The sequence below is a fragment of the Phoca vitulina genome, unplaced genomic scaffold, assembly GCF_004348235.1.
Source record: "Phoca vitulina isolate PV1807 unplaced genomic scaffold, GSC_HSeal_1.0 scaffold44, whole genome shotgun sequence".
NCBI lineage: Eukaryota > Metazoa > Chordata > Mammalia > Carnivora > Phocidae > Phoca > Phoca vitulina.
The window spans coordinates 19,249-46,089 of NW_022589747.1; the positions used below are offsets into that span (position 1 = coordinate 19,249).

At 52.2% G+C, this 26,841-nt stretch overlaps 2 protein-coding genes across 3 annotated transcripts in view; both read right to left on the reverse strand.

Moving 5' to 3' along the window:
- Positions 1-645: 645 nt before the first annotated feature.
- On the reverse strand, positions 646-3,187 carry MRPS24 (mitochondrial ribosomal protein S24). Its single transcript, XM_032430634.1, has 4 exons — positions 3,009-3,187; positions 2,861-2,929; positions 2,576-2,687; positions 646-1,077 (listed from the first exon to the last, which is right to left on the reverse strand). The coding sequence occupies exons 1-4, from the start codon at positions 3,045-3,047 to the stop codon at positions 794-796; spliced, it is 504 nt and encodes a 167-aa protein (XP_032286525.1). The 5' UTR covers positions 3,048-3,187; the 3' UTR covers positions 646-793.
- A 6,627-nt stretch (positions 3,188-9,814) lies between these two features.
- The window catches only part of LOC116648570 (up-regulator of cell proliferation), a 64,338-nt gene continuing 47,311 nt past the window's right edge, over positions 9,815-26,841 (reverse strand). Inside the window, exons 2-6 of one of the 2 annotated variants that reach the window (XM_032430632.1) lie at positions 23,233-23,259; positions 22,850-22,920; positions 15,143-15,175; positions 14,903-14,941; positions 9,815-13,569 (exon numbers count right to left, since the gene is read on the reverse strand). In XM_032430632.1, coding sequence (XP_032286523.1) covers positions 10,976-13,569; positions 14,903-14,941; positions 15,143-15,175; positions 22,850-22,920; positions 23,233-23,259 — 2,764 coding nt within the window. In that variant the 3' untranslated portion in view covers positions 9,815-10,975. The remainder of the gene's footprint in view (positions 13,570-14,902; positions 14,942-15,142; positions 15,176-22,849; positions 22,921-23,232; positions 23,260-26,841) is intronic. The other variant, XM_032430633.1, reaches the window with a different exon arrangement.

Below are 26,841 nucleotides of genomic sequence, written 5' to 3' on the forward strand. Positions count from 1 at the left end.
GGTGAGGGTCAAGGTCAGTGTCACAGTGAAGTTGGTCAGCAATCCCTTCCCCACCGCCCAGCACCACGTGCAGCTCTTGCAGATGCTACCTCCTGAACCGCTCTCCTGCACTGAGCTCACCTGCTGGGAGTCCTCAGGGCTGCCTAACCCTCCCTGCCGACCTCCACGGGGATACAAGTGTCATGAAGCCAGGGATCTTGGAACAGAATGTTTTGTCCATTGATGGATTCCAAGCACTCAGAAGAACCTGTGGCACAGAGTAGGTGCTCAACTGAAAGCTTATTGAATAAGCAACAAGTATCTGGAGGGAAAAAGTACATCTGGAAATAAAACTGTTCACAGTTGTTCTCTCTGTGGAAGAACTACAAGAAACTTTCATGGTTGACTTGACACATGTCCACACTGTTTAAAATTTTAAAAAATTAATGTTACTTTATAATGACCAAAAATGGATTTTTCCACTTTGAGAGACAACAAAGAACTCCAGGTAAAGTTCCTGGTAAAGTGACAAGAGACTCATTGCACTGTAGCTATTACCCAAGCCTCAAACAACTGGCAGCCTTTTGGGGAGCCTTGGAGCATCCTCAAAGAAACCCTACTCTCGTTCTCTTCTCTAAGGAGGAAAGACACACCAAGAGGCAAGACAACACGGAAGGTCTATTTATTCAACAGCAGCTTTGAAAAGGAATCCTCGAGACAGTGAGGCGATGTATTTCCCCATTTCTACTTCACTCCTTTCCCACACGGTTCTGTCCTTCGCAGGCTAGAGCCTGATGCAGAAAAGGGGACTGTCTTAGATGTACTTATACACGACCTTGGAGGGCACAGTCTGGAGGTGCAGACGGACGGGACATTTGTAAAAGTGGGACAGCAGAGTCTCACTGTAGCCCACCAGGAAGTAGAACTTGTGTGCAGGCAGCTGCCTCAGGACCAGGGCACAGATCTCCAACTGGTTAGCCCGGCGCTTTAGGATGAGTTGGTCGGCCAGACACCCTGGGAAGGTGCCCAGCATGAACTTTCGGAGGAAAACATCCTCCACTGTTCGCTCTGCAGCATGATCCTCCCCATCCAGGTTACCTGAAAGGAGAAGGGCACCTCGAAGACTCAGCAGAAACTCCAGAGGTAACATCCAAGAGCACTGGGCACTCAATTCCACCCCCACCCTGGCTTCTTCTCTCTTCTTCTACAAGTGGAATAAAAATAACAACACTTTGAAGTTCAAAGTACATTATTTCATTACATTTGCAAACAAATCCTGTGATGTAGGTGTTATCAGTTATCCTGGTTTTGCAAAAGGGAAGATTGAGACCTTAGCAGGACACAAAACTCAGATGATCCTTTCCTGTCTAGACCTTTCCCACTCTTTCTGGACATTTATAGAGGCGCTGGCCATCCCTTGGCCCAGAGAGATGAGGCCACCAGCTACTTCTGAGACTGGGGACATGAGCTCTCTCACCAGCCAGGGCCATGGCCTCTATCAGTGGATTCTCAGTGTAAATCCTAAAACTCCTACACCTCCAACAGTATGCGTGAAGAGTCTCCACATCCATCCCCAGACCTCCAAACCCAGCCCCAGGTCCCCAGATCCTGAAACTCCTACACCTTGTACAGTATGCCTGGAGTCTCCACACCCGGGCGTCTGGGTGGCTCAGTTGGTTAAGTGACTGCTTTCAGCTCAGGTCATGATCTTAAGAGTCCTGGGATCGGGTCCGCATCGGGCTCCCTGCTCGGCGGGGAGTCTGCTTCTCCCTCCGACCCTCCCCCCTCTCATGCTCTCTTTCTCTTCTCTCTCAAATAAATAAAAGTCTTAAAAAAAAAAAAAAGAGTCTCAACACCCAGCCCCAGACTTCCACACCCAGCCCCAGCCCTTAGAACCAGGACCTGAAAAGGGTGGGGGACAGGAATCTGTATTTTAAGTTCTCTAGACAGACGGATCTCAAAACACCCAAGTTGAGAAGCCTCATACTGAACAAAACACAGCTGATTCTCATTAGTTCCCGGTAGTTATGTTCTATAAGGTCACCATGAGCAATGAGTTAGGGAACACTGAACCCTTGCTCCTAGGGGATATAAGGGGTTTGGTTTCTGCCCTTGGTTAAGACACATCAATACATAACCTTGTTTCGTGTGTGTTTCTGCTTAAAGACCCCTTGTTTCATACACATGACCCATTAACACTGAACTCTGCCAACAGCACCATAACTGGTGCCTGACGGAAGCTTACCTCACATGCGCATTTTCTCCCCAGTGTATCTCACACCCTTCTTGGGCTTCACACTTCAGCATCAGGGCTATTTTAAGGCAGCGAAGTCCCCCACAAAAAGCACAGCACTAAGCAGGGGGCACTAATGGGTCTCGAAGAGAACACCTGTGTACAGCACGAGCGGCATGAAGCAGGGAAGGTGCGGGCGCGGTGCCCGCTGTGCCCACGTCCCCGGCGACTCGGGGGCACGAAATCTGAGCATGGAGCCTCCGAATGAGGAGGATGAGTCAGCCTCCGCACGTGTTTACCTGGTGCTGCGTGACAGCCACGGCTGAGAACGTCACCCGCGGCCCCCGCCCCGCGGCCCCTCACCTGTGTGCAGCGACAGCCAGCCCTTGCGGTGGGCGATGTAGTGCGGCGCGTGCGCCTGCTCGTACGTCACCGGCTTGTCCCCCTTGCCCACTCTGACTCGGGCCGCCCGGTTCTGGGAGCAGAGAGGGGCCGTGACTCTGCGCGCCCACCGACCCAAGCTGCGGTGCCCCACCCCCGCGCCCCGGCCCCTCCGCCCCGGGCCCTCGGGTCCCCCGCCCTCCGTTCTCCGCTCCCCGGACCCCCGCCCCCAGGACCCCCGGGCCCCCTGGGCACAGCCGCGCTCACCTTGGCGCAGACCGCGGACGTATGAAGAGCGCGCCAGGAGAACGGCAGCTCTCGGCTCCAGGAGAGCACCTGTGAGAAGAGGGGGATGTGAGACGGCGACTAAGGCCCCCACCACAGACCGGGGACCCCGCCAGCGTCGCCCACTCACTCGGAGCCCGAGCCCCCGGCAGCACACGGGCGCCGCCATCTTGGCCCCAGCGCAGCGCGCCTGACGTACTACGGCGCCGCGAGGGGAGACGAGGCGGGGCGACCTCAGGGCAAAGGTCAACCCCCGGCAGGCCGCGACGGCGGACGAGACCAAATCGGAACCTGCGCGGGTGTGCTGGGCGCTTGCGGGGGCGGGGCCGAGGAGGGGCGGGGCCTCCCGGCCAGGGCGGAGCCTCTCTGTCGGGGTAGGGTCGCGAGCGGGCGGGGCCTGTCTGTCGGAGCGTGCCGAAGTGGGCGGAGTCTCAGCCGGGGCGGGGCCACAATGGGAGGAGTCACGGTCGGGGAGGGCCCGTGGTGGGAGGAGTCTCGGTCGGGGCGCGGCCTGTCTGTCGGGCGTGGCCGCGGTGGGCGGGGTCTCGGTCGGGGCGGGCCCGTGGTGGGCGGAGTCTCGGTCGGGGCGGGGCATGTCTGCCGGTGAGGGTCTGGCGGCTCCGCGGGTGGGAGAGGTTCCGTGCCCGGCCCCGCGGTGCGGGGAGCGGGTCCTTCCCGCCGCCCAGCAGCCCAGCGACGCCTAGCCGTGCACCTCTCCGCCTGCCACGGTTGGGGTGTGTGTGGTGGTTCAGGTCCGGAACGCAGATGGTGCAGAGGTGAGGTCTCGCCCTCTGGGAGCTCGGAGCGGCAGAGACAGGGCCTCCGGGTCAGCGTGGTGTCTCCTGGGCCCCCTGCGCCCCGCCCGGGGCCCTCGGGGCTCGGCTGCGAGCGGAGCGGGTCGCCACCTTCTAAAAATCAGCCTGCTGAGTTCTGCCTCCAAATAAGTCTTTAAAAAGGAAAGAAAACAAACAAACCTGGCTTTTATCCCCAAAGAAGAAATTCGTGTTGGTTAAAATTTCACCCAGTTCTTCGAGGATGACTTATGCGGAGAAATATGTAGTTTCCCATGGGACCATACCGTAGTGTCTGGTCGTTGAGGAAGGAAATTTTAAGTAAGAGAGAAAGGGCTGGATGGTAAGGAAATTCATACTCAAACCGAGCATTGTCGCAGTAATTGATATCCAGTAATTATTGTCAGAAAATACCAATACTGGGTATCTTACTTCACAACTCATCACACAAATGGAAAAAGCATGGACTTTGGAGTCGGACCCAGGTGTGACAATCTTTGGACAGTTAAGCCTCAGCTCCATAATCTATAAGATGGGTTTTATTAGCAGTACTAGCTCGTAGAGCTGTTAGGATAAATAGCTGATACTGGATATGTTCGGCTGAATGATACGGAACTGCCAACGTTGAGCTGGTTTTGACATACATCATTTACCCTAATGCTGCTTGCAAAGTCTGCGCTTGCCCTGGTAGGGAGGACTGGATTATCATCTATGTGGAGGGGAAATGGGTGGGGGGGGGATGGTGAGTTGCCCGAAGTCACACAGGGGAGGGGCAGAGAGAGACCAAGACATGCATCCTGGCTTCAGGCCACTGTATTCTCAATGGTCAAGATTCCTCTGACCACTGGAAGCTAGGTCCTCAAAAAAACCTTAGTAAAGGGACAGCATCTTTCATGCCATGGGACATATTCCTAACACTAAGAACATTTTACTTCCAAATGTTTGAACTACGGCCTCCAACTGTTCTGCATATTGGATAAGGGGGCAGAAGGAGAATGAGATCACAATACTTTCCAAATATAAGAACTCTTAACTTTTCCCAAAGGACCCTTTTAATCTGATAGTATTTTTTCTTTTTAAAGTTTCCCTAAAGTTTGATAATTTCATAATGTGATAAGTTTTCTAAATCTGCCCAAAGTGGTGAGGAATATGGGAGCTGGTATATGAATTACAGCTTCCTGGCACGTGACTGGACCTTCCTGGGCTTCAGTTTCTCTCGTCTGTAAAATGGGAACGAAGACAGTTGTTGTGAATATTACATTGTAAAATGCCTAGCAGAGTGAGCAGCTAATAAATGTGTCTTTAAAAAAGAATAAAGCCAGGGGCGCCTGGCTGGCTCAGCCAGTGGAGCATGCCACTCTTGATCTCAGGGTCGTAGGTTGAGTCCCACGTTTGGTGTAGAGTTAAAAAAACAAAAAACAACAAAAGCCCCGCCTGTCATGCCTGACATGCACCTCCTCTTGGGGAGATGAACAGACTATTGGGAATTCATGAGAACTCACAGGACCACCACCCTCACCAGAGGAAGGAAGAGGCTGGTGTTAGCAAAGGGGACTCCTGACTTCTGTTGGAGGCCGCAGAAGGCATTGAGCAGAGGCTTCAGTGGCTCATTCTACCCTCAAGGCATCAGGCAATTACACCAGCAGATTTGTGTTTGTCTTCATTCCAGTCACTCTCCCTTAGGCCTGAAGTGTCTCCCGGGAAATCCAAACAGCCCTACGTCTTTCAAGTTGCTAACATCCTGCTTTCACCTACCTTTTCGTTATCTTTCTGCCACACCTTGTTACAAAAAGGGTTCCAGCTGGTGCCTTGCTGGGGGTGGGGCTGGGGGTGTGTTTGCGTGATTAAAATAACCGAAAACAATTTTTCTTAAACATTAGTATGGATCGTTACATCGTTTTAAATTGCCAGTGGAAACAGTTTAAGGGGATGATTTATTTTTCTGTCATTTCCATTTGTTAGTGGTTTCCTTATTTTATTTATTTATTTTGTCAGAGAGAGAGAGACAGAGACAGAGCACAAGCCGGGGCCGGGGGGGCACAGAGGGAGAGGCAGAGGGAGAAGCAGACTCCCCACTGAGCAGGGAGCCCGACTCTGAGATCGTGACCTGAGCCCAAGGCAGACCCTTCACCGACTGAGCCCCCCAGGCGCCCCTGTTAGTGTTTTGATGTATTTTGCTTCTCCGTCAGCCCTATAAAGGAGGCAGTAGTTTTGCATAACAGAAAATGGAGGCTCAAAGAGTCACCTGGGGTCACAGAACTAGCAAGTGGTAGCAAGCTCCTTGTTCCAAAGTATGTTCCTTATCCGGGGTCCCCCTGCGTCACGGGGTGAGCATTCAGAACCATGTGCGATGGGGGAATGGCCTGGGTTTCTGGAGGTGGGTGCAGAAAGCTCATGACTTGGCTCTGGAGGACTTCTTGGAAATAGAGCAACCACATTTAGGAACAAGAGACCCACCTGAAGGGCCCCCCTGGGTTCCCACACCAGAACCCTGGGAAGACGAGGATGCGCACCTGTTTCTTCGCTGACGTGAGCCTCTTTGCTCTCCATGGTAACCAGGAAGAGCTAGGGTCACCTTTATGCTTTCACGGCTGCTCGTCTGGAGTCCACTGGGCCCCCCACCACAAGTACGGGACTGACGGAACGGAGGGGGCGACACCCATGCATTTTCAGTGCTGCTTAGAGGATGCCGATGGGCAGCCAGGGTTAGAACTAGTGTCCTAAACTCCAAGTTTATGTGGGAGACTCCCAGAACCTGATTTGTAGAGATCCTTCTCAGGGAGAGGGCTGTTGGCTGCTCCTCACACCTCTTTTCTACCACTGGTCCTGCAAGACTGGGGCAGGTCTCCCTCTGAGAGGCCTGGCCTTAGTCCAGTCCTGCCGCTCTTGGGCCACAAGGCAGAGGAGGGGGCCCGCTGGCTCGTCTGGACTTCTCGGAGTCGGTCCAGTGGGTCCCAGCACAGCTCAAGGGCGCACCTGTCCCAGAGGATGCGGTGCTGGCCAGGCTGCAGGACGACGATGGGTGAGACGGAGACTGTGGGCCCAGCTGAACTTGCGGCAAGCAGTCCAGCCTGGAACGTGGTCTTCCTTCCTTGGAAGTCACCAGAATCTAGCCTCAGGGAGGGATGCCTCAGCCGGAGACGTCTGCCTTCCTGTTGGATGCAGGTTAGCCAAAACACCCCTGTTCGTGCGGACTTATCCTAACTCAGGACTGCTGGCGTTTTGCATTTTGTAAACCTCTGCTAAATCTGGTACTTCGTACTCCTGGTAATTCATTTTCTCCTAATGACCAACCATTCACCAAAGAAGAATCCCAGAGGCTCTCAGCTCTATTCTGGGAACAAAGCCAAACCACCAATGAAGTCCAGTTAAAACTGAGTTTTGAATTGTCTGTCCTCTTGTTTTTGCACAGGTAGCCAGAGGGGGGCCAATCCCACATCCCCCCCCCACCCCTGCTCTCCCTCTGCTGAGGCACAGGAAGAAGGGGGAAGTTCAGTGGGTCAATGATGCTTCTGCATAGGGGCACTGAGGGAAGAGGCCAGTCCGCTGAGAGCGGAGCTATCCAGGGCGTGGAGAGGATGACCCGCGGACTGGGCCTCCCGTGTGTAGGCCACGGGAGCTCCTGGTTCTCACACCCCATGCTAGATCTGGACACAAAAATGGGCACAAGGCTCTGCCTTCCACAGGAAGCCCAGAAGGGGAGGGCGGAAAAGCTGACAAGTAAAAGGAGGTAGGACACAGACAAGGACACAACACCCTTCAGAGGGTGGACTAGAGGTGGGGCTGCCACCGGAGGCCGTCCTGAGACAGGTGACTGCCGGAGTCGGCCAGCACCAGGGACGAGTTGGAGCCCCGGGCGGACAACAGCATGAGTGAAACCACCTCCGCAGGGTGGGTGCTGTGGGGTGAGGGGCGGAGGTCAGGATCGACATCAGCTGGCTCCCTTCTGTGGTCCTGGCTCATCCGGGCCCGTAAAGCCGCACTCTGATGTAATTTGGCTGAAGTCTTAGGAACTCAGGATAAGTTTATAGCCAAATCATTTTTTTTATTTCTGACTCAGAAAAAAAACTTTTTTTGCTTGTTTTTTTTTTTTTTTTTAATTGGGCGAATTACATCTGAGGAGCTGGGGAGAGCAGCCCTATCAGGCTGACATTGGTACAGAATTCTCAACACCAGCCTCCCCGTGTGTCAGTAAATCTAAGATAAGGGGCACCTGAGTGGCTCAGTCAGTGAAGCGTCTGCCTTCGGCTCAGGTCATGGTCCCGGAAGCCCAAGATCGAGCCCCGCATCGGGCTCCCTGCTCAGTGGGAAGTCCGCCTCTCCCTCTGCCCCTCACCCTGCTCGTGCTCTCTCTCTCAAATAAATAAATTAAAAAGAAAAAAACTTAAGTAAATCTAAGATAACACTGATTAGAAGACATTGCTTTGTGTACCGTTAAGAGAAAGGGCTGCCAAAATTTTAAGATAGCACTGATTACAAGATGAATGCTGTTTGGCATGCGGAAATGTCTGAGACTGACGCAGAAGGCAGGCACTTCCCTCCGCTGGAGCCTCCTGCGTGTGCAGACCGGTGCACCCGGCTGGTGCACGCACCACTGAGCATGTGCGCGTGGGGGCGGGGCAAGGCACAGGGAAGTTGAGTGACTTTGCTCACGGGCGACATCATTAGCAGGAAGCAACGTCCAGGCCGGGTGTCCCACCGGCCGAGAACAACTTCTGCTGTCCCGGGACAGGGGCAGGCTCTCTTGTCCTGGGCTCAGACTCCCGGGCACATTTACTCCATCACTGACAGGGTTCACGCCCACCAAAGTACCTGGGTCCCCGGGGAGTAGCATGTCCACCTTCGGTCTCTGGGTGGCTCTCCGTCTCACTAAGCTCGGCCCCATGGGCACGAGGGCCCAGTAGCGCCCGGGCCCCAGGGCCCCTGATGTCTTCAGGCCCGAGGCAGGGCCCTCAGGCTGTGGGGACCCCAGGACCGGACAGGACAAACTCATGCTTAGCCTTTGGAGCTCCAGGGTCTGGCCCCAGGCAAAACCCAGGTTTCTGGAAGCTGGAATTGCAAGAGCAGCTGACTTCAGGGGCTGGAGGAGAAGCCCTGGTGGGACCTAACATCGCTCAAAACAGGATGAGGGGAACGCCGTGACTGACGCTCTCCGAGGCTCCAGCGCTATGTCTCCAGTCCCTGCTCCCGAGGGGCGCTGGTCTCACGTTGCCCAGACAGCTCGGGGCTCGGTTAGACGGCGAGCCCCACCACCACCACCGGGGTCCTGCCCAGGGCACCCTCCTGCTCAGACTCTGTTACACCCAGTCTTTAGACTGGTCTGTTTGCGAAAGTTTAAACGCTTTCAGCAACTGTTGGATGCAATTTCACATACGGTGATTTTCCCGATTACTAAGCAGTTCATCTATTTTGGATCCTGCATCCTTTTGAAAGTCTGTCAAACTCTTTCCCCAGGAAAAAAAAAAAAGCACGCACCTAATTTTCTGGAATTCAATGATTAAACCTTACCTTTGGGCAATTGTCAGAGACACTAGGGATAACTTCCCTGGTTCAGATTCAAGAAGAGCTCGAATCAGTTTGTAAAGGAATTGATATTCAACAATTCGAAGGGAGCTTTCCCTGAGCTCTGGACCCATGGGTATCCCGGCTGATATTCCTACAGTGCTGGAGAAGCAACCGGGTAGCCCCACGGTGCTGCGGGAAGGAAGGAAGGAGAGGCTTTGGTATTTCCAGGTGAACCAACATCTTAAGATTTGTGTTATTTAAGGATCCAGAAGAGATGAGTTTCTAGTGCCTGAGGGTTAGACATTCTTTCTACGTCTCAGAAGGGAAAAGGTTTTCCTCAATTTATCAGCCAGAGGTCAGGTTTTCTGAGTCCCAGTACTGCTTCCAGCCCCCAACTTGTGCATCCAGAGCCAGGCTCCCAGGATGCAGGAGCAACGCTGAATTTCAGGGACACCTCAGCTGCAGCGGCCTGGGGCTCCAGGAAAGGGGCCCAGGGGCTTGCGGTTCAAGAACGGGTTCCCATCCAGAGGACTGCCTTGCCGAGTCCAGCAAGAGGGGGACAAGGAACACCGAGGGGCTTCTAGTCACCACGGGGCAGGGAGGGAAGGCCCGGTTTCCCCAAAGTCACAACATACAGAGGGAAGGAGCCCCCAAGGCCTAAGCAGCAGGTTCCCAGAGCTCAAAGAGCTGGGGTTGGGCTCCAGGGACCCCGGGGTGCCCCCGGCCTCAGTGGAGGACCAGCGCAGGCCAGGATTGTGTCACAGCAACCACAGCGGGGGAGCTCACACGTGGCCAGTGGCCACAGATGCCGTCAGGGAGGGAGCCTGGCCCCACAGGCCTGAAGCAAGATGCAGGGCACGCCAGGGTCCGGCTGGGGCTGGCCTGGCAGCTGTGGGGGTCTGGGGATGAGCCGTGGGCCAGAGCCTGCCCATCAGCCCCCATCCCACCGAGCTGTGTGGGCGGGGGCTTCACTGCTCTAGGCCTCCCTTCTGGTGGCAATGGGATGGCCACGGTCACGCCCCGCATGACTGCGAAGACACCAAGTCCCGCTCCCAGGAACAGCCTGCAGGGCAGAGCTCTGCTTAAAGACGGGGGACAGTGGGGCATTTGTGAGACGCTTCTCTTGGGCGTCCGCCATTCCTGACCTTCAGTCCTCAGACACTGATCCTCTTTGAGGAAACAGGAAAATCAAGGCAGAGAGGAACCTGCCTGTCACCGTCATTTGCACATTCACTCATTCCATTCTTTTAACAAACATTTATTAAGTGTCTACAGTGCGCCAGGCCCTGAGCCAGGCCCCGGGGGACAGAGTCAGGTCACACACAACCCTCCCTTCAAGGAGGTCACAGTCTGGGGCGGGGCAGACGCGGGAGCAGGGCAGGAGGGATGCGCTGGGCTGAGTGTGGTGGAGGTGTAAACAGACGGCTGTGGGGGGACGGTGTAAACAGACGGCTGTGCGGGGGACGGGGCAGTCGAACCGGCAGGACGGGGTCGCCGGAGGCCTGCCCCCCGCATCCTCGGGGCAGCGTCCCGGCTGCACTCGGGGGGCCCAGAGAGGGAGCCCGGACACAGAGTGAATCACTGCTGAGTCCCCGCGCCGCCCCCCAGGGCCACTCTGCTCCTGAGAGCATCTCCGACCTGGTCTGCGTGGTCACCTCCTTTCTCAGCACTGGGCAGGAAACCCCAGACCCCCTGGCTTTCGCTTTCTCCCTTCTCACACCGGTCACCCGCCAGCCCCACGCAGGCGCCGGGCTCGGCCCCGGGAGGACACCGCCCCTGGAACAGGCCACCCTCTGGACACTCAGAGCCGTCTGACCAGCTCAATGAGCTGCTGGATGTTTTTGTTCTGATTGGACAGGCCATTCCTGATGTTTTCCAACAGGCATCTCTTTAACTCAAAAATGGCCTCGCTGTACCCCAAGCTCACCGCAGCCATGGGGGGCACCCCGTGCCACAGGCCAGGGATGTACCAGATATGCTGCTTCTCGGGGTCACAAAAGGCCAGGTCCGCCAGCGTCCGGAGGCCGCCGCCCTGTTTCTCCATTTGCGCAACGGCTCTGCTCACGTCACCGGGCGGATCCAGGAGCAGCCTCCTCTCTCTCGGCCTGGGGCCGGGGGCACACGCGTCATGAACGTTCTGGTACACAAACTGATAGTTGGGCATGTGCCCCGTTTTTTCCAACCTCAGAAACGCATGCAGAATGGCCGGTGGTATGTCCCTGGTCTCGGCTAAGCTGACCACGGTGACGTTGCTCAGCCCCATGAGCAACGTGGCCAGGGAGGCCTCCAGCTCGAACCTCTCCCCGGCCGAGGCCAGGGCCCCGCCTATGAGGCCCCCAGAGTCTATCACCAGGATGTGGTCGCAGCCCAGGTCCTGGCTGAAGCTCTCGGCCACCGTGACGAGCTGCATGAAGGCCCCTCGAGGCCCACATCCCCGCCCTGTGGCAAAGCGCAGCCCAAACATGGTGTTGAGAAGCGTGGACTTGCCCGTGCCCGGCACGCCCAGCGCCGACAGGACCACCAGTCTCGACCTCCGCTCCAGGCGCACGTGCAGCTCCTTGAGGAGCCCCGTGACCCAGCGCAGGGGGGTGCTCAGCGTGCTCCCGTCAATCAGCTCCAAGGGAAGCCCCTTCAGCAGCAGCTCCAAGGCCAAGCCTGGGAAGTGGGCAAAGCGCCTCTGGCCGGCCGGCAGCTTCCCTGCCTCCACGAGGCAGCTCTCTGCCTCATAAAACTGTCCCATCTCCCGCAGGAAGTGCTCCACCCCCAGGGGCTCTGGCCGGAGCAGCTCGCTGAAGTCCACGACCCCACAGTGTTTCGGTCTCAGCGTGAGAGTGGTCTCCGGAGGCTGTCTCGGCCTCGGCTGCCCCACCCGGGCCAGCCCCCACTCCATCCACCTCAGGAAGTACTGCTTCTCGCCCAGGGAGGGGCCGCTGATGCCCGTGATGAACTCCTGCACCCCCCCGGCGGGCTCGTGGCCGTTCTGCTGTGCCCGCAGTTCCAGCAGCCTGTGCCTCAGCTCGGCCCTGCCCTTGTCCAGAGGGTCCCCGGCCCACTGGGCCTGGCACAGCTCCTTCTCCACCTGGGCCACCTTCCTCCACGGGTCCCCCTGCAGCCTCAGCTCGTCCCTGCGGTAGGCATCCGAGTCTTTGATTTTCCTGGTGATGCGCTCCATCCGGTCCTTGGCCTGCTGACACTCCTCGCAGTCCTCGTCCACCCGCAGCCCCAGCTTACGCGCCACGTGGGCCATTTCCTCCAGAGACAGCCTCCTGCAGGGGGACCGGGCCACGTGAGCCACGATGGAGCGGACCCTGCGCACGAAGCCCGCGCTGTCAGTGCTGCTGACCTTCACCAGGACGTGCGAGTGGTCCATCTTCAGCACCGGGATGAGCCTGTTGAGGAACCGCAGGTTCGTGTTCCGCTTCCCGCGGTACGGGCTCAGGATGAAGTAGTATTTCGTGGCCGACCCCTTCATGGAGTACAACAGCTTGTACTCCTTCTTGCTGATGTTGTCAGTCAAGATGAACACGGCGGACGACACTTCGGTCAACAGCTTAAACTGCAGCCAGTGAGACCCGATGTCACCTCTCAGGTTCAGAAAGGCCACAGGCTCGGGGAAAATGTCCAGGTCCTCCCTGCCGCTGGGAAGAAACCAGGAGGCTTCCACCAGCCCGTCTGCGATCTCCCGAGGGTTGGTGCCCACGTTCAGATCGCGGTGCCAGAAGCAGTCCCGCGGCCTGTGGCCTGGGCTGAGCACAGCGTTGAGGAGCTGGGACTTGGAGTTGCTGCTGACCTCCATGCGCACGAAGGCGAAGGCGGGCGCCCGTGACAGCACCGCGCTGTCTTCTCGGAGGCTGCCCACCCCCCGTGGGGGCTGCGCCCACCACGTCCGCATGACGCCCCTCAGGGCCCATAGCAGAAACGTGTGGTGGTGGTTCTCCGAGTCGGGCAGGACGAGGGGGAGTGCAAACTGGCAGAGGGACATTTTCTGCACGATTTCTTGTTGTAGGAAACTGTCCGAGGACAGCAGAAGGGCACAGAGGAGGTCCAAGGGGTTCACGGGCGTGTCGGGCGTTGGCAGCTCAGAGAAGGAATAGATGTCCGCGGAGATGTCGTCGGCCGCGTCCCAGTAGATGATCTCCTCTTCCATCTGGCTCTCCTTCTCCGCGGGCCTGGCGTCCGGGGGCACGTCCAGCACCATGGTGGTGTTCCTGGCTTCAGCGTTGAGGGCCTGCAGCTTCCTGAGGAAATTCCAGGGCAAATCCTTGGGAGCTTGCGGGGCCCAGCTCTTCATGCTGTCACTGCTGATCTGCACGGAGTCCTGGAGGCTGAGCTTCTGGGCCTGGTAGGTCTCCAGCCCCAAGAGAGACAGCATTTCCTGCAGCCTGCTCCTCTCCACTATGGGGGGGAAAGGAGACGTCAGTGCTCACCCTGCGAGTCAGGGGCCCCAGCGGGAGGTGGGGGGGGAGACGGCCTCTCCTCCTTCAGAAAGCGGGGTGTGCGCGCCCTGCTCCTGCCTGAGGCCAACAGGGGCAAACACAGCCAGACACGCGCGACGTTAGAAAGGGGAGAGAAGAGGACACCCAGGGGCCACGTTTAAGGATTGGGAGATGCCGTGAAAAGGTCCACACGTCTGGTTTCTCTTGAAACCCATGGGACCCAGCTATGCTGGACCCACCGTAACCGTGTAGCGTGCACAGCCGTCCACCTGCACGTGGGCCACCCGCCCCTCCACGTGACCCCGTGGCCTGTCCCCACATCCTGGGCACAGCAGGAATTTCCCACAGGGGACACAATCCCCGAGTCACTCGGACTTTCTAGGTAACGTTCTCTTCTTTTTTACAAATAAACGGGGAGGATTTTTAAAGGAAACAGGAAGTTGTTACTAAATCCAGTCACAGAAATCATAGCTACACAACCATTTTGCAAATCTGAAGCCAATCACATGGTTTTCAGTGTTACCCTGGCAACATATTTGGTAGCGATGATCAGAAGCCTGCACTTGTTCAGGCCTTCCACCATCGTCCAATGCAATATGAATTCTTACGAGCACTAGGTTTTGCCCACTATCCCTGTCCTTGGCCGTGAGCTGTCACCAACTGTCCTACCGCATATAATTAGTATGATTTCAGTGTGAACTACATGAACAATGCAAACCCAACTGAGTTCCAGGATCTTCTCCATCATGAAGCTGCGTGTTCACATAAACCAGAGAGCAGTCGGGGACGGCCCCACAGCGGGACCCAGCCCCGGGGCACAGGTGTCTCCTCCCCCGAGGGCCCTGCAGGTAGCCCATTCCGCTGGGCACAGGGCTATGGAACTTACTGCAGAAACAAAAGAACTGCAGGGGGACACAGGGGGCAGAAACCCTTCGCACTGCGGCTCAGGTTTCTGGGTGTTGCCTGAATGAACAGGGGTGTGGATTCTCTTACCCAGACATGAACAACTGGTTTCGTCCTTTAAGCAGCAGGCAGTGAAATGCGCTGGGGAAAAGCAAGAGCAAGAAACCTCCCGTGCACCCCCACCCGGTGTGGGGCCCGCGGCGGGACGGCTTCCCAAACCCGCCTGAGCTTTTAGAATTACTTTGGGAACTCGTCAAAAATAAGAGTCCTGCGCTTGCCCCGGCTAGTCTCCGTCTCGGTCGCCATCCAGGGCCAGGGGCAAGAGGGGCTCTCACACAGCCAGGTCCTCCTGCGATGGGACAGGGAGACGGAGCGGGGAAAATGCGTACCTGCTGGGAAGTCACTGTCCTGGGCCTCATTTGTACCATCTACAAAAGCAAAGGAAAATGAGGTGTCAATCAAATCAGCGCCTTAGATCAACACAAGTTAGGCTAAACTGGGAACCTCCTTCTTCTAAGACAGTAACTTCTAACTGCTCACAATATAAAATCCCAGTCATGCCCCACTTGACGCGCCCGTCCCCAGGCCGATCCCAACCCTGCTGTCTCCACCGCCACAACCAAACTCACAGTCATCTGGGTCCATGTCTCTCCATTCCAAATCTGGAAGGAAGCACACATATGTTGACTTTTGTCAGTAAGTTCGGACCTTTCTACCAAAAGTCTCGTGTTTATTTTTAGTGCTGGTTTTGGCTTCAGTTCTTCCTATGTAAATTTCTGTTTTCCAACCCCAAATATGACACAGAGTAGTGGTAGCTACATACAAGATAGTGATTTGCTCTAGGATATATTCTTGTAAGAATTTACTGAAGTTTCTGAGAATAAAATACAAATAAGTTCATGAAATTTATATAGATTAATCTTTGATTTTAAAAACTATTTAAAACATAAGTCAATTGTAAATTCCTTGGCTCAATTTCAAGATTACCTTCTACAAACATCATTTTTATTTTTTTTAAAGATTACTTATTTATTTATTTGAGGGACACAGAGAGAGAGAGCAGGGGAGGAGCAGAGGGACAGGGACAAGCAGGGCTCTGTGCCGAGCAGGGAGCCCGACATGGGGCTCGATCCCAGGACCCTGAGATCATGACCTGAGCCAAAATCAAGAGTTGGACGCTCAACTGACCTAGCCACCCAGCTGCCCCATTGTGCACTTTTTTATTGTTCTGTACTCTGATCCAAGTAAGACTATCATCTAATCCAAAATTAAAATTACATTTTTTAAAGCTTATGAATTGAAAAAGATTCTGATATTCTCAGATTAACTCCCCTCATGATTTCCGTATAGTTAGGGAGATAAACGTGACGTTTCAGTCTTTTTTGACGGTGTCCCTGGAGACAGACATGAAGAGCAGGGGAGAGAAACAGGAAATCATGAGAAATGATTCACACATGTCAAACCGCAGTGTTGAGCAATCAAAAGATTATTTTATCCAAAGTGGATAAAAGACATCAGAAGAATTTTTCCAAGGAATTCAAAATGCCCTCCGAGAAAATACAGCAGTTAAAGGAGGGGACAAGACACGGAGAAAAGCGCGGAATGGGCTGGAGGTGACTCAGAGCAGCTGTGAGCAGGGATCAAGGAGTAAACCTCAGACCCACAGAGGCTGGGGCCTCGCTTTGTTAGGGATGGGACACGGCTCTGATTGGACTGGACAGATTACAGATGACAGCAAGGAGGCCCACCGTGGCCAGAGGGCCCGCCTCTTGACCTGCAGAAGCCACCGAGGGGCAGGAGAGCCTAGTGGTCCACGGGCGGAGACGGCTGGGAGCCCGGGTCGGCACCGGTGGGCGGCGGCGAAGGCAGCAGGCTTTCAGGCAGGGACGTGGCAGAAGGGTCCTCACCAGCACTTGCTCTCGGTCTCTCTCTCTCTGTGACAGTGGCCGTGCGGCGGGGCTGAGTGCTGGTGGGACTGTGGTTTGTGTCTGCATGTCCCTAGTGGCCAATGATGCTGAGCACCTTTGCAAGTGCTCACTGCCCATTCACACACTTTCTTTGGAGAAATGTCCGCTCAAGTCCTTTGCCCATTTGTAAATCGCATTGGTTTGGTTGTGGAGTTTTAGGAGCTCTCCAGATATTCTGGATATTAATCCCTTGTCAGACGCATGGTTTGTAAACACTGTCTCCCATTCTGCGGCTGCCCTTTATGCCCCATGGAGAGTGTCCTCCGAGGCCCAAAATGTTAAACTTTTCACGTGGTCCCATTTGTCTCATTTTGTTCTTGTCGACTTTGTCTGCGGTGTCACCTCCAGGAAATCGCTGCCACACCCAAATGTGTGAAGCTTTTGCCCCATGTTTTCTTCCAAGCGTTTTATTGTTTTAGGTCTTGAATTTAGGATGACACTGATCCATTTTGAGCTAACTTTTGTATACAGTGTTGGGTAAGGGTCTGACTTCATTATTTCGCATGTGAATGTCCAGCTTTCCCAACACCATGTGTTGAAAAGATTGTCTTGTACCCAGTGAATGTTCTTGGCACCCTTGACAAAAATCACCTGACCACACACAGGAGGGTCTCTTTCTGGGCTATTTCTCTGGTCTAGATGTGTGTCTTGATGCCAGGACCACACTGTCTTGACTGTTTTGCTCTGTAGTAGTTCTGTTCTGCCTCGAGACTGTCTTGGCCATTAGCTGGCCCTTAAGATGCCATATGAGGATGGGTTTTTCCTTTTCTGCAAAATGTCATTGGCTTTTTGATAGGGACTGCAATCAACCTGCACATCACTTTGGGTGATACATTTTAATGATATTAAGTCTTCCCATCCATGGACATGGGATGTGTTTCCATTTATTTATGTCTTCTTTAATTTCCGCAGCAATCTTTTGTAGTTTTATTGTATAATTCTTTCACCTCCTTGGTTAATTCCTAAGTATTTTATTCTTTTCAATGCTACTGTAAATGGAAAGGTTTTGTGATTTCCTCTTCCATGTGCTCACTACTCATGTATAGAAATGTAACTGATTTTTCGGTGTTGGCTTTGTATCCTCCTGCTTGGCTGAATTTATTTATTAGTTCTAACAGTTTTTTGTGAAATCTTTAGGATTTTCTACACACAAGATGACATCATCTGCAAACAGATCATTTTACCTCTTCCTTTCCAGTTTCGATGCCTTTTATTTCTTCTTCTCCCCCAGCTGCTCTGGCTGGGACTTCCAGTGCGAGGCTGGATGCGAGCAGTGACGTGAGCCTTCCCGTCTTGTTCCTGATCTTAGAGGAGAAGCTCAGTCTCGCACCACTGAGTATGATGTTTGCTGTGGGTTGTCCATGCATGGTTTTTATCATGTGGAGGTGGTTTCCATCTACTCCTACTTTGTAGAGCGTTTTTATCAAGAAACGGTAGGGAATTTTGTCAAATGCTTTTTCTACATCGACTGAGATCATCATTTTCCCCTTCATTTTGTTGACACCACTGAGGATTTTTACATCAATGATCCTAAAGGATACTGGTCTATAGTTTCCTTTTCTTTGTCTGACTTTGCTTATCAGGGTTGTGCTGGCCCCAAGAATGAGTTAGGAAGTTTTCCCTCCCTTCAGTTGTTTGAAAAAGTTTGAGAAGTAGTTCTTGAAATATTTGTCGAATTCACCAGTGAAGCCTTCAGGACCAGGGTTCTTCCTTGTCTGGAGACTTTTTATTACAAATTCAATCTCCTAACTATGTACAGGTTTATTCAGATTGCTCATTTCTTTGTGATTCAGTCTTGGTAGGTTTTGTGTTCCTAGGAATTTGTCCTTTTCACCCAGGCTAAGCAATTTTTTGGCATACAATTATTCATAGTACTCTCTTATAATCCCTTTTATTTCTGTAGAATCGGTAGTAATGTCCCATGTCCACGTCAAGTGTACACTTGAGAAGAATGTGTGTGCCTGGGTGAAGTGTTCTGTGTGTCTCTTAGATGAGGACGGTTTACTGTGTTGTTTAAATCCTCTATTTCCTTTCTTGTCTTCTGTCTGGTTGTTCTATCCATTATTGTGAGTGGGGTATTAATGTTCCCAACTAATGCTGTAGAGCTGTCTATTTCTCCCTTCAATTCTATCACTTTTTGTTTCAAATATTTTGATGGTCTGTCGTTGGATGTGTGAATGTTTAATTATATCTTCTCACTGTATTGAGACCTCTATGAATATATAATGTCCTTGTCTGTCTCTCGTAACCTTTTTTATGTGGACTCTATTCTGTCTGATATTAGTACAGCCACTCCTGCTACCCACTGGTTACTGTCCGCATAGAGGATCTTTCTCCGTCCTTACACTCTCAACCTGTTTGTATCTTTGGATGTCGAGTGAGTCTCATGTAGACAGCATATAATTGGGTCCTGTTTTCATCCATTCTGCCCATCTCCGTCTTTTCACTAGAGACTTTAATCCCTTTACATTTAAAGTAATCACTGATAAGGAGGCACTTACTTCTGTCATTGTGCTATTTGTTTTCTGTATGCCCTATTTACATACAAAAACTCTCTCCCTTTACATTCTATCCCCACCTCTCTGGGTGTTGATACCACAAAATCACATCTTCGTACACTGAGTGCCCCAGAACATAAACTAATAATTCTTTCAAATGCATTAAGTCTCAGAAGTTACAGAAAACAAGATTTGGAGTTACAAACCAAAGTTACAGTGATACTAGATTTACATTTTTTGTTTTTTCTTTAACTGTATTAGTCCTTAAACCATGAAAAAATCAGAAAGTACAGTTACGGACCATCATTAAAATTGCTAAATTAGCTGTTAGAACTGCCCAGGTATTTACTTTTACTGAGATCATTACTTCTCGATACAGCTTCAAGTCCCTGTCTAGTGCCCTTTCTTTCCACCCACAGGACTCCCTGGAGCATCTCCTGCAGGTGTAGTGGTCATCAACTCAGCTTTTATTCCCTGGGAATGTGTGTTTCTCCCTCACTTTGGAAGGACAGATTTGCTGGATATAGGACTCTTAGCTCACAATTTCTTTCTTTTAGCACTTTAAATACATCTGCCCACTGTCTTCTGGCCTCTGAAGTTTCTGATGAGGAATCGAGAGGCAATCTCGGAGGACCCCATGTACGGATGATCTGCTTCGCTGCTGCTTTCAAGACTCGTTCTTTGTCTTTTGGAAGTTTAATTACAACATGTCTCCATGTGGGTCTCTTCAAATTCCCCTTACTTGGAGTCTGTTGAGCTTCTTGGACTTTATAGTCATGTCTCTTTAAGAAGTTCTCAGCCATTATTTCTTCAAATCTTCTCTTGCTCCTTTCTCTTTCTCTCTCTCCTCTTTCTGGGATGCCCACGAGTACCTACTGATGGCATCCCATAGGTGTCCTAGGCTTTGTTCGCTTTTCTTCCATCTTTCCTCTTTCTGGTCCTCAGCCTCCATATATTCCATTGTCCTGTCTTTAAGTTCACCGATTCTTTCTTCCACCTCCTCAGTCTGCTTTTGAACCCCATGAGTGAAGTTTTCATTCTGGTTACTGTACTTTTCCTTTGGTTCCTTAGGCTTTCTAGCTCTTTATTGATATCACTGTTTTGTTCACACATCACGTTCTTGACTTTCTCCGCATCTTTAGATTTTTCAGCATCTTTATTGTCTTGAAGTCTTCGTCTAATACATCTGCTACCGCGTCTTTTCAGAGACAGCTTTTGTTCAGTTATTTTTTTTCCTTGAACGGGTCATACTTCACTATTCCTGTATACCCTGTAATTTTCTTTGTTGCACACTGGACATTTGAATCTAATAATGTGGTTACTCTGGAAATCAGATTCCTCCCACCCTTCCCAGGGTTTGCTGCTTTTTGTTATGTTTTTTGTTTGCTGATTGTTGTAGGCTATCTCTGTGGCCAGGATCAAACTGAGGTGTACAGTTTAGGTCCTCTGAGGTCTTCTCTGAGACTTTCTTTGGGAACACACAATTACTTTCTAATTTTCCCATATATGCAGTTGTTTTGAATGTCCTAGTCTTTAATGTCTGCCTCCCAAAAGGGGAAAGAGCAAAAAGTTAACGGGAGGAAGGATGTTGGCCTTGAAATCCCCTGGAAGTCACTTCAGCTGAGGGGGAGGGGCTGGCAACAATGAGGAAAGGGTGACAATGGCAACAGCAGTGGCCACCCGCCTCTGTGTCTGCACCTCTGTGATCAGAAGCAGTAACTGGCACAGCAGAGACCCCGGTACTCGGACAGGGTTCCTTCTGCCCCCTCTGGCTGGTGCCCGCCGCTCATCTGGGAACGGAAGACAGGGAGCTGCTACTGTGCTAACAGACGAAACTGACCGAGTTAGCTGGAAATTTATTCTGTAAGTCTTCCCCTGGAACTTGCAAACCTCCAACCGACTCCAGAGGTACAGGACAGTTCATGGAAAGATCCAGCCAGTGCAACTGTCCAAGCTGGGAGACAGATTCCTGGTGCTTTCCACTCTGCCATCTTCCCAGAATCCTCTTTAAATAGTTTTCTAAAATTTATTTTAAAGAATGAGCTATGAAAGGGGCACCTGGGTGGCTCAGTCAGTGAAGCGCCTGTCTTCGGCTCAGGTCATGATCCCAGGGTCCTGGGATTGAGCCCCGCGTCGGGCTCCCTGCTCAGCAGGGAGCCTGCTTCTCCCTCTCCCACTCCCCCTGCTTGTGTTCCTTCTCTCGCTGTGTCTCTCTCTGTCAAATAAATAAATAAAATCTTTAAAAAAAAAGAATGAGCTCTGAAGTCATTAGCGTCCACAGACTTGAGATAAGGTAAATGAACTCTGTCGGAGGACTGTACATAGCATAACTAATCTATGCTTTCAGAAAGGGGGGCATGGTTATCCCTGGCAGAGGCAGGTGGGGAGAGGGCTACTGGGGGGAAAGACAAGTTTGGCTCCTTCGTCTGGATGCTGCTCAAAATAGGTCCGTTCCTCCTTGTGAAAATATATCAAGCTACACACTGGTAAAATGGGCACTTTTTCACAGGTATATCAAGCTTCGATACAACTTTTTTTTTAATCCTGGAAGTTGAAAAGTTTGCTTTCAGTCTTATTAATGAAACGTGCTTAAGAGGAAGTCACATAGCTCAAGGAGGAAATTTTTAAAAAATAATTATGGGCGGCTTCTTCACTGGAGAGATAAGAAAGATGGAACTCTGGGGAAGTACCAGAGTGTCTCTGAGCCTCAGTTTCCCCAAATGGAACAAAGGACCACTGATAACTAACCCCCTGGTCACAGCAGGCACCCAGGGAGGTGATTCCCTCCCCTGAGCCCAGCCCAGCTGTCTTCCCAGTCTCTCTAGAGCAACACTCTAGTTCCAACAGAACTGCCTGTGAGAAAGGAAATGGTCTCCATCTGCACCGTCCAATGAGCACCCCTTGGCTGTGTGGCTCCTCAGCACCTGAAATACGGCCAGGGTGACTCAGCAATGCAATTTTTAATATTGTTTAAGTTTGCATTGTGTGCCTAGTGGCTACCGTACTCAACAGCACAGTTCTAGATCCTGAGAAACGTAAGGGCTTTGGCCAATTACCGCTGGATCCCAATTTTGCTGCGAGATTTGACCTGGTCATTGATGCCCCCCAGGGCCTACCTTCTAGAACGTGACTTCCACGGAGATGAGGGATCAGGGCCATTTTGTTCACTACTGTTTACTATATTCACAGTACCCTACTACGATGCCCGCACGTTAAGTGTTCAGTAAATATTTGTTTAAATGAACAAAATAAAATAAAATCTGGTTAATCCCAACTTCTTTGCCTATTTTTGTGGGGTTATCTTTGCAGAACCCTATTAAATCCAATAGGACATATTTATTTTGAGAAGTGCCAAATTAATGATAGGTCCAAAATGAGTTTCTAAGAGAAAAGATGTCTGGAGTGTGGCCACCACCCCTTAAAGCTGAAGTCATGAGGGGCAGCCACAGACCCGGCCCTCAGATCCACGGAGAGAGACTGAACCCACGGAACCATGGCCAGGAAGACCACAAGCCCCAGTCTGCCCGGGACAGCTCCAGCTTATAGCTATTGTCCCAACCAAACACTCAGGAGTGCCCGGGTCAGAAACTACACAGTCACCCTACGCCAGACCCAGGGTGGCAGATATGACGTGCTCGGATTGGGACGATATGTTCCTGGTAAACTGCGGGATAATCACCGGTGTGAAACTGAATCCTCTTTGGAATAGATGACGGAAGTTTAAAACACCCTGCGATGGAATCTTTTCATGAAAGGAAAAACATCAGCCTTAAGCCTCTGTATGTTTGAGGCCTGTGCTCGCCTGCCCCGGGCGTTCTGGAATCCAGAACCCACCACATGAGCTGCAGGGTGGGCGCAAGCCCCACATTACCTGCAATAGCCACCGCTGTTCGTCTCTCAGATGCTTTTATTTCTGGGGCCACTTCTCCCAACTCTGAATGTCTGAAATAATTGCAAAAGAAAATTCTAATTAAAATAATGAAGTAATACTACAATGTGAATCTACCTATCAAGTTGGCTGCATATCAGAATCTCTCGGGGAGCCTTTAAAAACTACAAATCCTGGCCACACCCCGGACCACCGAAACCAGACCTAGGTGTCAGGCCTGGGTATCACTGCTCTCAAGAGTGCCCTCGATGATTCCCATGTGCAGCTACCACGGAGAAGCGCCCGTCTGGACAAACCGGCAGCACCCTCCACCACTGTGGCCAGAGCACAGATCGCCATCCAAAAAGACATAAAAATATACATACCCTTTGACCAGTAATTCCACTTCTACCCTAAGGAAATAATTAAGATTTAGTTACAAAGATGTTGATACCAGCTTTACATAAAATAGTGAAAAACTGGATGCCATTTATTTATTTATTTATTTATGGCTGCCCTTTAAAATCAAAGTCCAATTACAGGAAGTACAGCACAGTCTTACTCTGCAGTCATTAGAAAATAGTGTATAGATCTCATTTTGTGGACAAAAAGATGTTGGATGATATTACAGAATGAGGTTAATGACGTGTATATTAGTGGGAGGAAATATGTGAATATTTACGGTAGGAATGTGCACAGTGCGGTGATGTCTTAATGAAATCGTGTGTATTTATGTGCTCACCTATAGGTATATAAGGAGCTCTAGAAGGATGCGCATCCAAAGTTAACAGTGTGGGCAGGGAGGGGTGATCCTGAGTTCTTTTAAGTGGATTTGGTAAATGTAGTCCATTTAAGAATAAACTATTTTAGGTTTATTATAGGAATGAGTAAATGTGTTGATTTTGTCAGGAGCCAGAGTTCCACTGTTGAAGAAGGGACATACAAATATGGAAAGAAGGTGGGGTGCCTGGGTGGCTCAGTCGTTAAGCGTTTGCCTTCGGCTCAGGTCATGGTCCCAGGGTCCTGGGATCGAGACCCACATCGGGCTCCCTGCTCAGCGGGAGCCTGCTTCTCCCTCTCCCACTCCCCCTGCTTGTGTTCGTTCTCTCTCTCTCTCAAATAAATTAATAAAATCTTAAAAAAAAACAAAAACAAAAAAATATGGAAAGAAGGAAGTTAGAGAAAGAACCCCCAGAGGTACACTGGAACTAGAGACGTGGCGTGAACACACGAGTTCCACACACATGCTTGCGTGCTCATGTATGTGTGCATTGCTATCTACACGCATGCCCTTCCTAGCTCCGTCCACTGAATGGGCCAAAAACCAAAGATACTACACAGTACTGATGAGCACACCAAGCACCCTTTAACACCACGGCACACTAAAAGACACCAGGTCTCCTTGGAGAAATGGCAGATGCCGGGGCCGGGAGAGAACAAGAGGAGTCTGAGCATCTGATTTCAGAAAATAAGGACATGCTCAAAGAACGCTAGGGCATGGGGCACCTGGGGGGCTCAGTCGTTAAGCATCTGCCTTCAGCTCAGGTCATGATCCCGGGGTCCTGGGGATCTGGCTCCCTGCTCCCCCTGCTTGTGTTCCCTCTCTCGCTGTCTCTCTCTGTCTGTCAAATAAATTAAAAAAAAAAAGAAAAAAAACAATGCTAAGGCGTGCCTCGGAACATGGGAACTGGCAAGTCCAGGGCCATCTGAGCATGGACACGATAAATACAGTGGAAAACCACTGAAAGCCAGGAATGAATGAGTCCATACAGGTAATACATAAGCAAACTGGGGGTGTGGGCAGAGGGCTCTTGCTTACAACCATCTGATGTGTAGGGGCGCTGCAGTGGGGCGGCAGCATTCTGCAACCATCTCAACCTCAGTGAAGATTGGTTCAGGCCAGAAATGCCAACAAGTGCCAACTCTGAGAAGACCGTGTGGATAGGGAACAAGGCATTTGCCCAGCTTCAACGTGGCTCCTCGCGGACTTCTCCTTAGGTGCCAGGGGGAAGAGCCGTAGCGATTATAACGTAGGCCCTCGGGGGATCCCACTGGGGACGGGTGACGCAGACGGCCCCCGTGTGCCCCAGCTGCCCCACCCTGAGAGAGGGCACAGCGTCACCCTGCCCTGCCATGACCATGGGGACAAATCCAACATGTAAAGTTACCCAAGATCCCCAAGGACGAACGTCGCCGAGGGTCAGACAAGGATGGGAGGAATGCTCCAGACTCAGGGTCTGAGGGTGCTGCGGCACCCAAGCCCACCCTGGAGCCCCGGCTGGAAGGGGGCCCTCGGGTGCAGGGGCAGAACTGAGACACAGGTGCTTTGGGCGCTGGCGATGGTGCCGTGCTCTGCAGGAGGACACGGCGGGTGTGGGGATGGCGACGTGTGCAACACACTCTCTAACGGTTAAGAAAAACACGGCGCGTGGGGCGCCTGGGGGCTCAGATGGTTAAGCGCCTGCCTTCGGCTCAGGTCATGATCCCGGGGTCCTGGGATCGAGCCCCGCATCGGGCTCCCTGCTCCGCGGGGAGCCTGCTTCTCCCTCTCCCTCTGCCTCTCTCCCTGCTCATGCTCTCTCTCTCTCTCTCTATCTCTGTGTCTCAAATGAATAAATAAAAAATCTTAAAAAAAAAAGAAAAACATGGCGCATGAGTGTCTGTGTGTGTGTGTACAGAAACACAAACAGCGAGAGAGGGGGAGATGAGAAATGAGAATGTGAGTGAAAATATTAGAAGGAGCAGACTCTGGATAAGGAGCTCTAGGTACAAATTATTTTAATAAAAAATGTAAAAATGTAATAGTGGTTACTTCTCGCTGCATAGCAGGGACATGCGTTTATTTTGTCCTATTTGAGTTTCTTTAAGCAGAAGTCTGTATTGATTAAGACTGAAAGAGCAATAAAAGCGACGCAGTGAGCAGGGTGTGGGTCACAGTAAGACATGTGGATGCCCCGAGGAGACCAGATTCTCCGCGGCCTCTTCCACCACTGTGCTGACCCTGAACTCTATGAAGGACGTGCACAGACACAGCAATCCAGCTCCCCTTAATTCTCCAGCAAAACACATCAAATCCACCCTCCCAGAGGAAACTCCGGACCCCCCCGGTGGCTCTTCCGGCATGTTCTTTGGGGGCCTCATCCTCTGCCCGCTGCGGTCACTGTGTTCGTGGCTTTGAGCCCCTGTCCAGTGCAGAGCGCTACGCAATGCTCGGACTCTGACGCTGATAAAAAATGAGAAATATTCATTGCTTTTGTAGTAAGGAAAAAACCCCTTAAAAATAGACAACAACACAACAGGTTAAAACTAGTCCCCAGAGAAGCAGCCTGGCCTGCCAGCCGCGCACACAACACCCAAAATCCCGGGGGGTCGCCAGGCCTCCACCCACAGCACACGGGCTCCCTGGACACGCGCTCGGGGCCGCTCCCAGGACAGGGGCTGAACCTCAACCCGTTCCTTCCTACACAGCAAAGCACGTAAGCGACATTATCGCAGGGATGACCTGAGCTTGTGCTGGTGTATAAACGTGTACATAGAAATCGGCCCGTCACCCTTGTCCACAAACGCCACGTGATCGCGTCCCTGTGCTGTGAGCCACGGGCAGGGCCCAGCCTGGCAGGAGGCAGCAGAAGCTCAGCTAAGTCCCGTGCTGCCCGTGACAGCTCCACCCGGAACGCTCGCGTGGCCTGAACTGCGCTCAGACCCGGACGCTGAAACCCTAACCCCCAGCATCACCGTACTTGGAGAGGGGCCTGTGACATTTGGTCTTTGTCTCCCTTTCTGGCACAGCTCCTACATGTGAGTTTTGGAAAGCACCTAAGGATGGGGGGCGGGGGGCAGGTTGCCTGGGGAACCAACCGTGTGGTTGGAACTTTCAGTACCCCCCCCACCACGTCCTGGCAGGGGAGAGGGGCTGGAGGTTGAACCAATCACCAATGGCCAATGAGTTAACCACGCATGCCTGTCGTGAAGCCCCCATAAAACCCCGAGAGGAC

Bases quoted from the DNA above. Each gene is read 5' to 3' on its own strand.
- MRPS24 (XM_032430634.1), bottom strand. From the start codon at position 3,047: ATGGCGGCGCCCGTGTGCTGCCGGGGGCTCGGGCTCCGA. The intron at 2,688-2,860 runs GTGAGCGCGGCT...CTCTGCTCCCAG, and splicing joins CGTCCGCGGTCTGCGCCAAG to AACCGGGCGGCCCGAGTCAG. The intron at 1,078-2,575 runs GTGAGGGGCCGC...TTCTCCTTTCAG, and splicing joins CTGGCTGTCGCTGCACACAG to GTAACCTGGATGGGGAGGAT.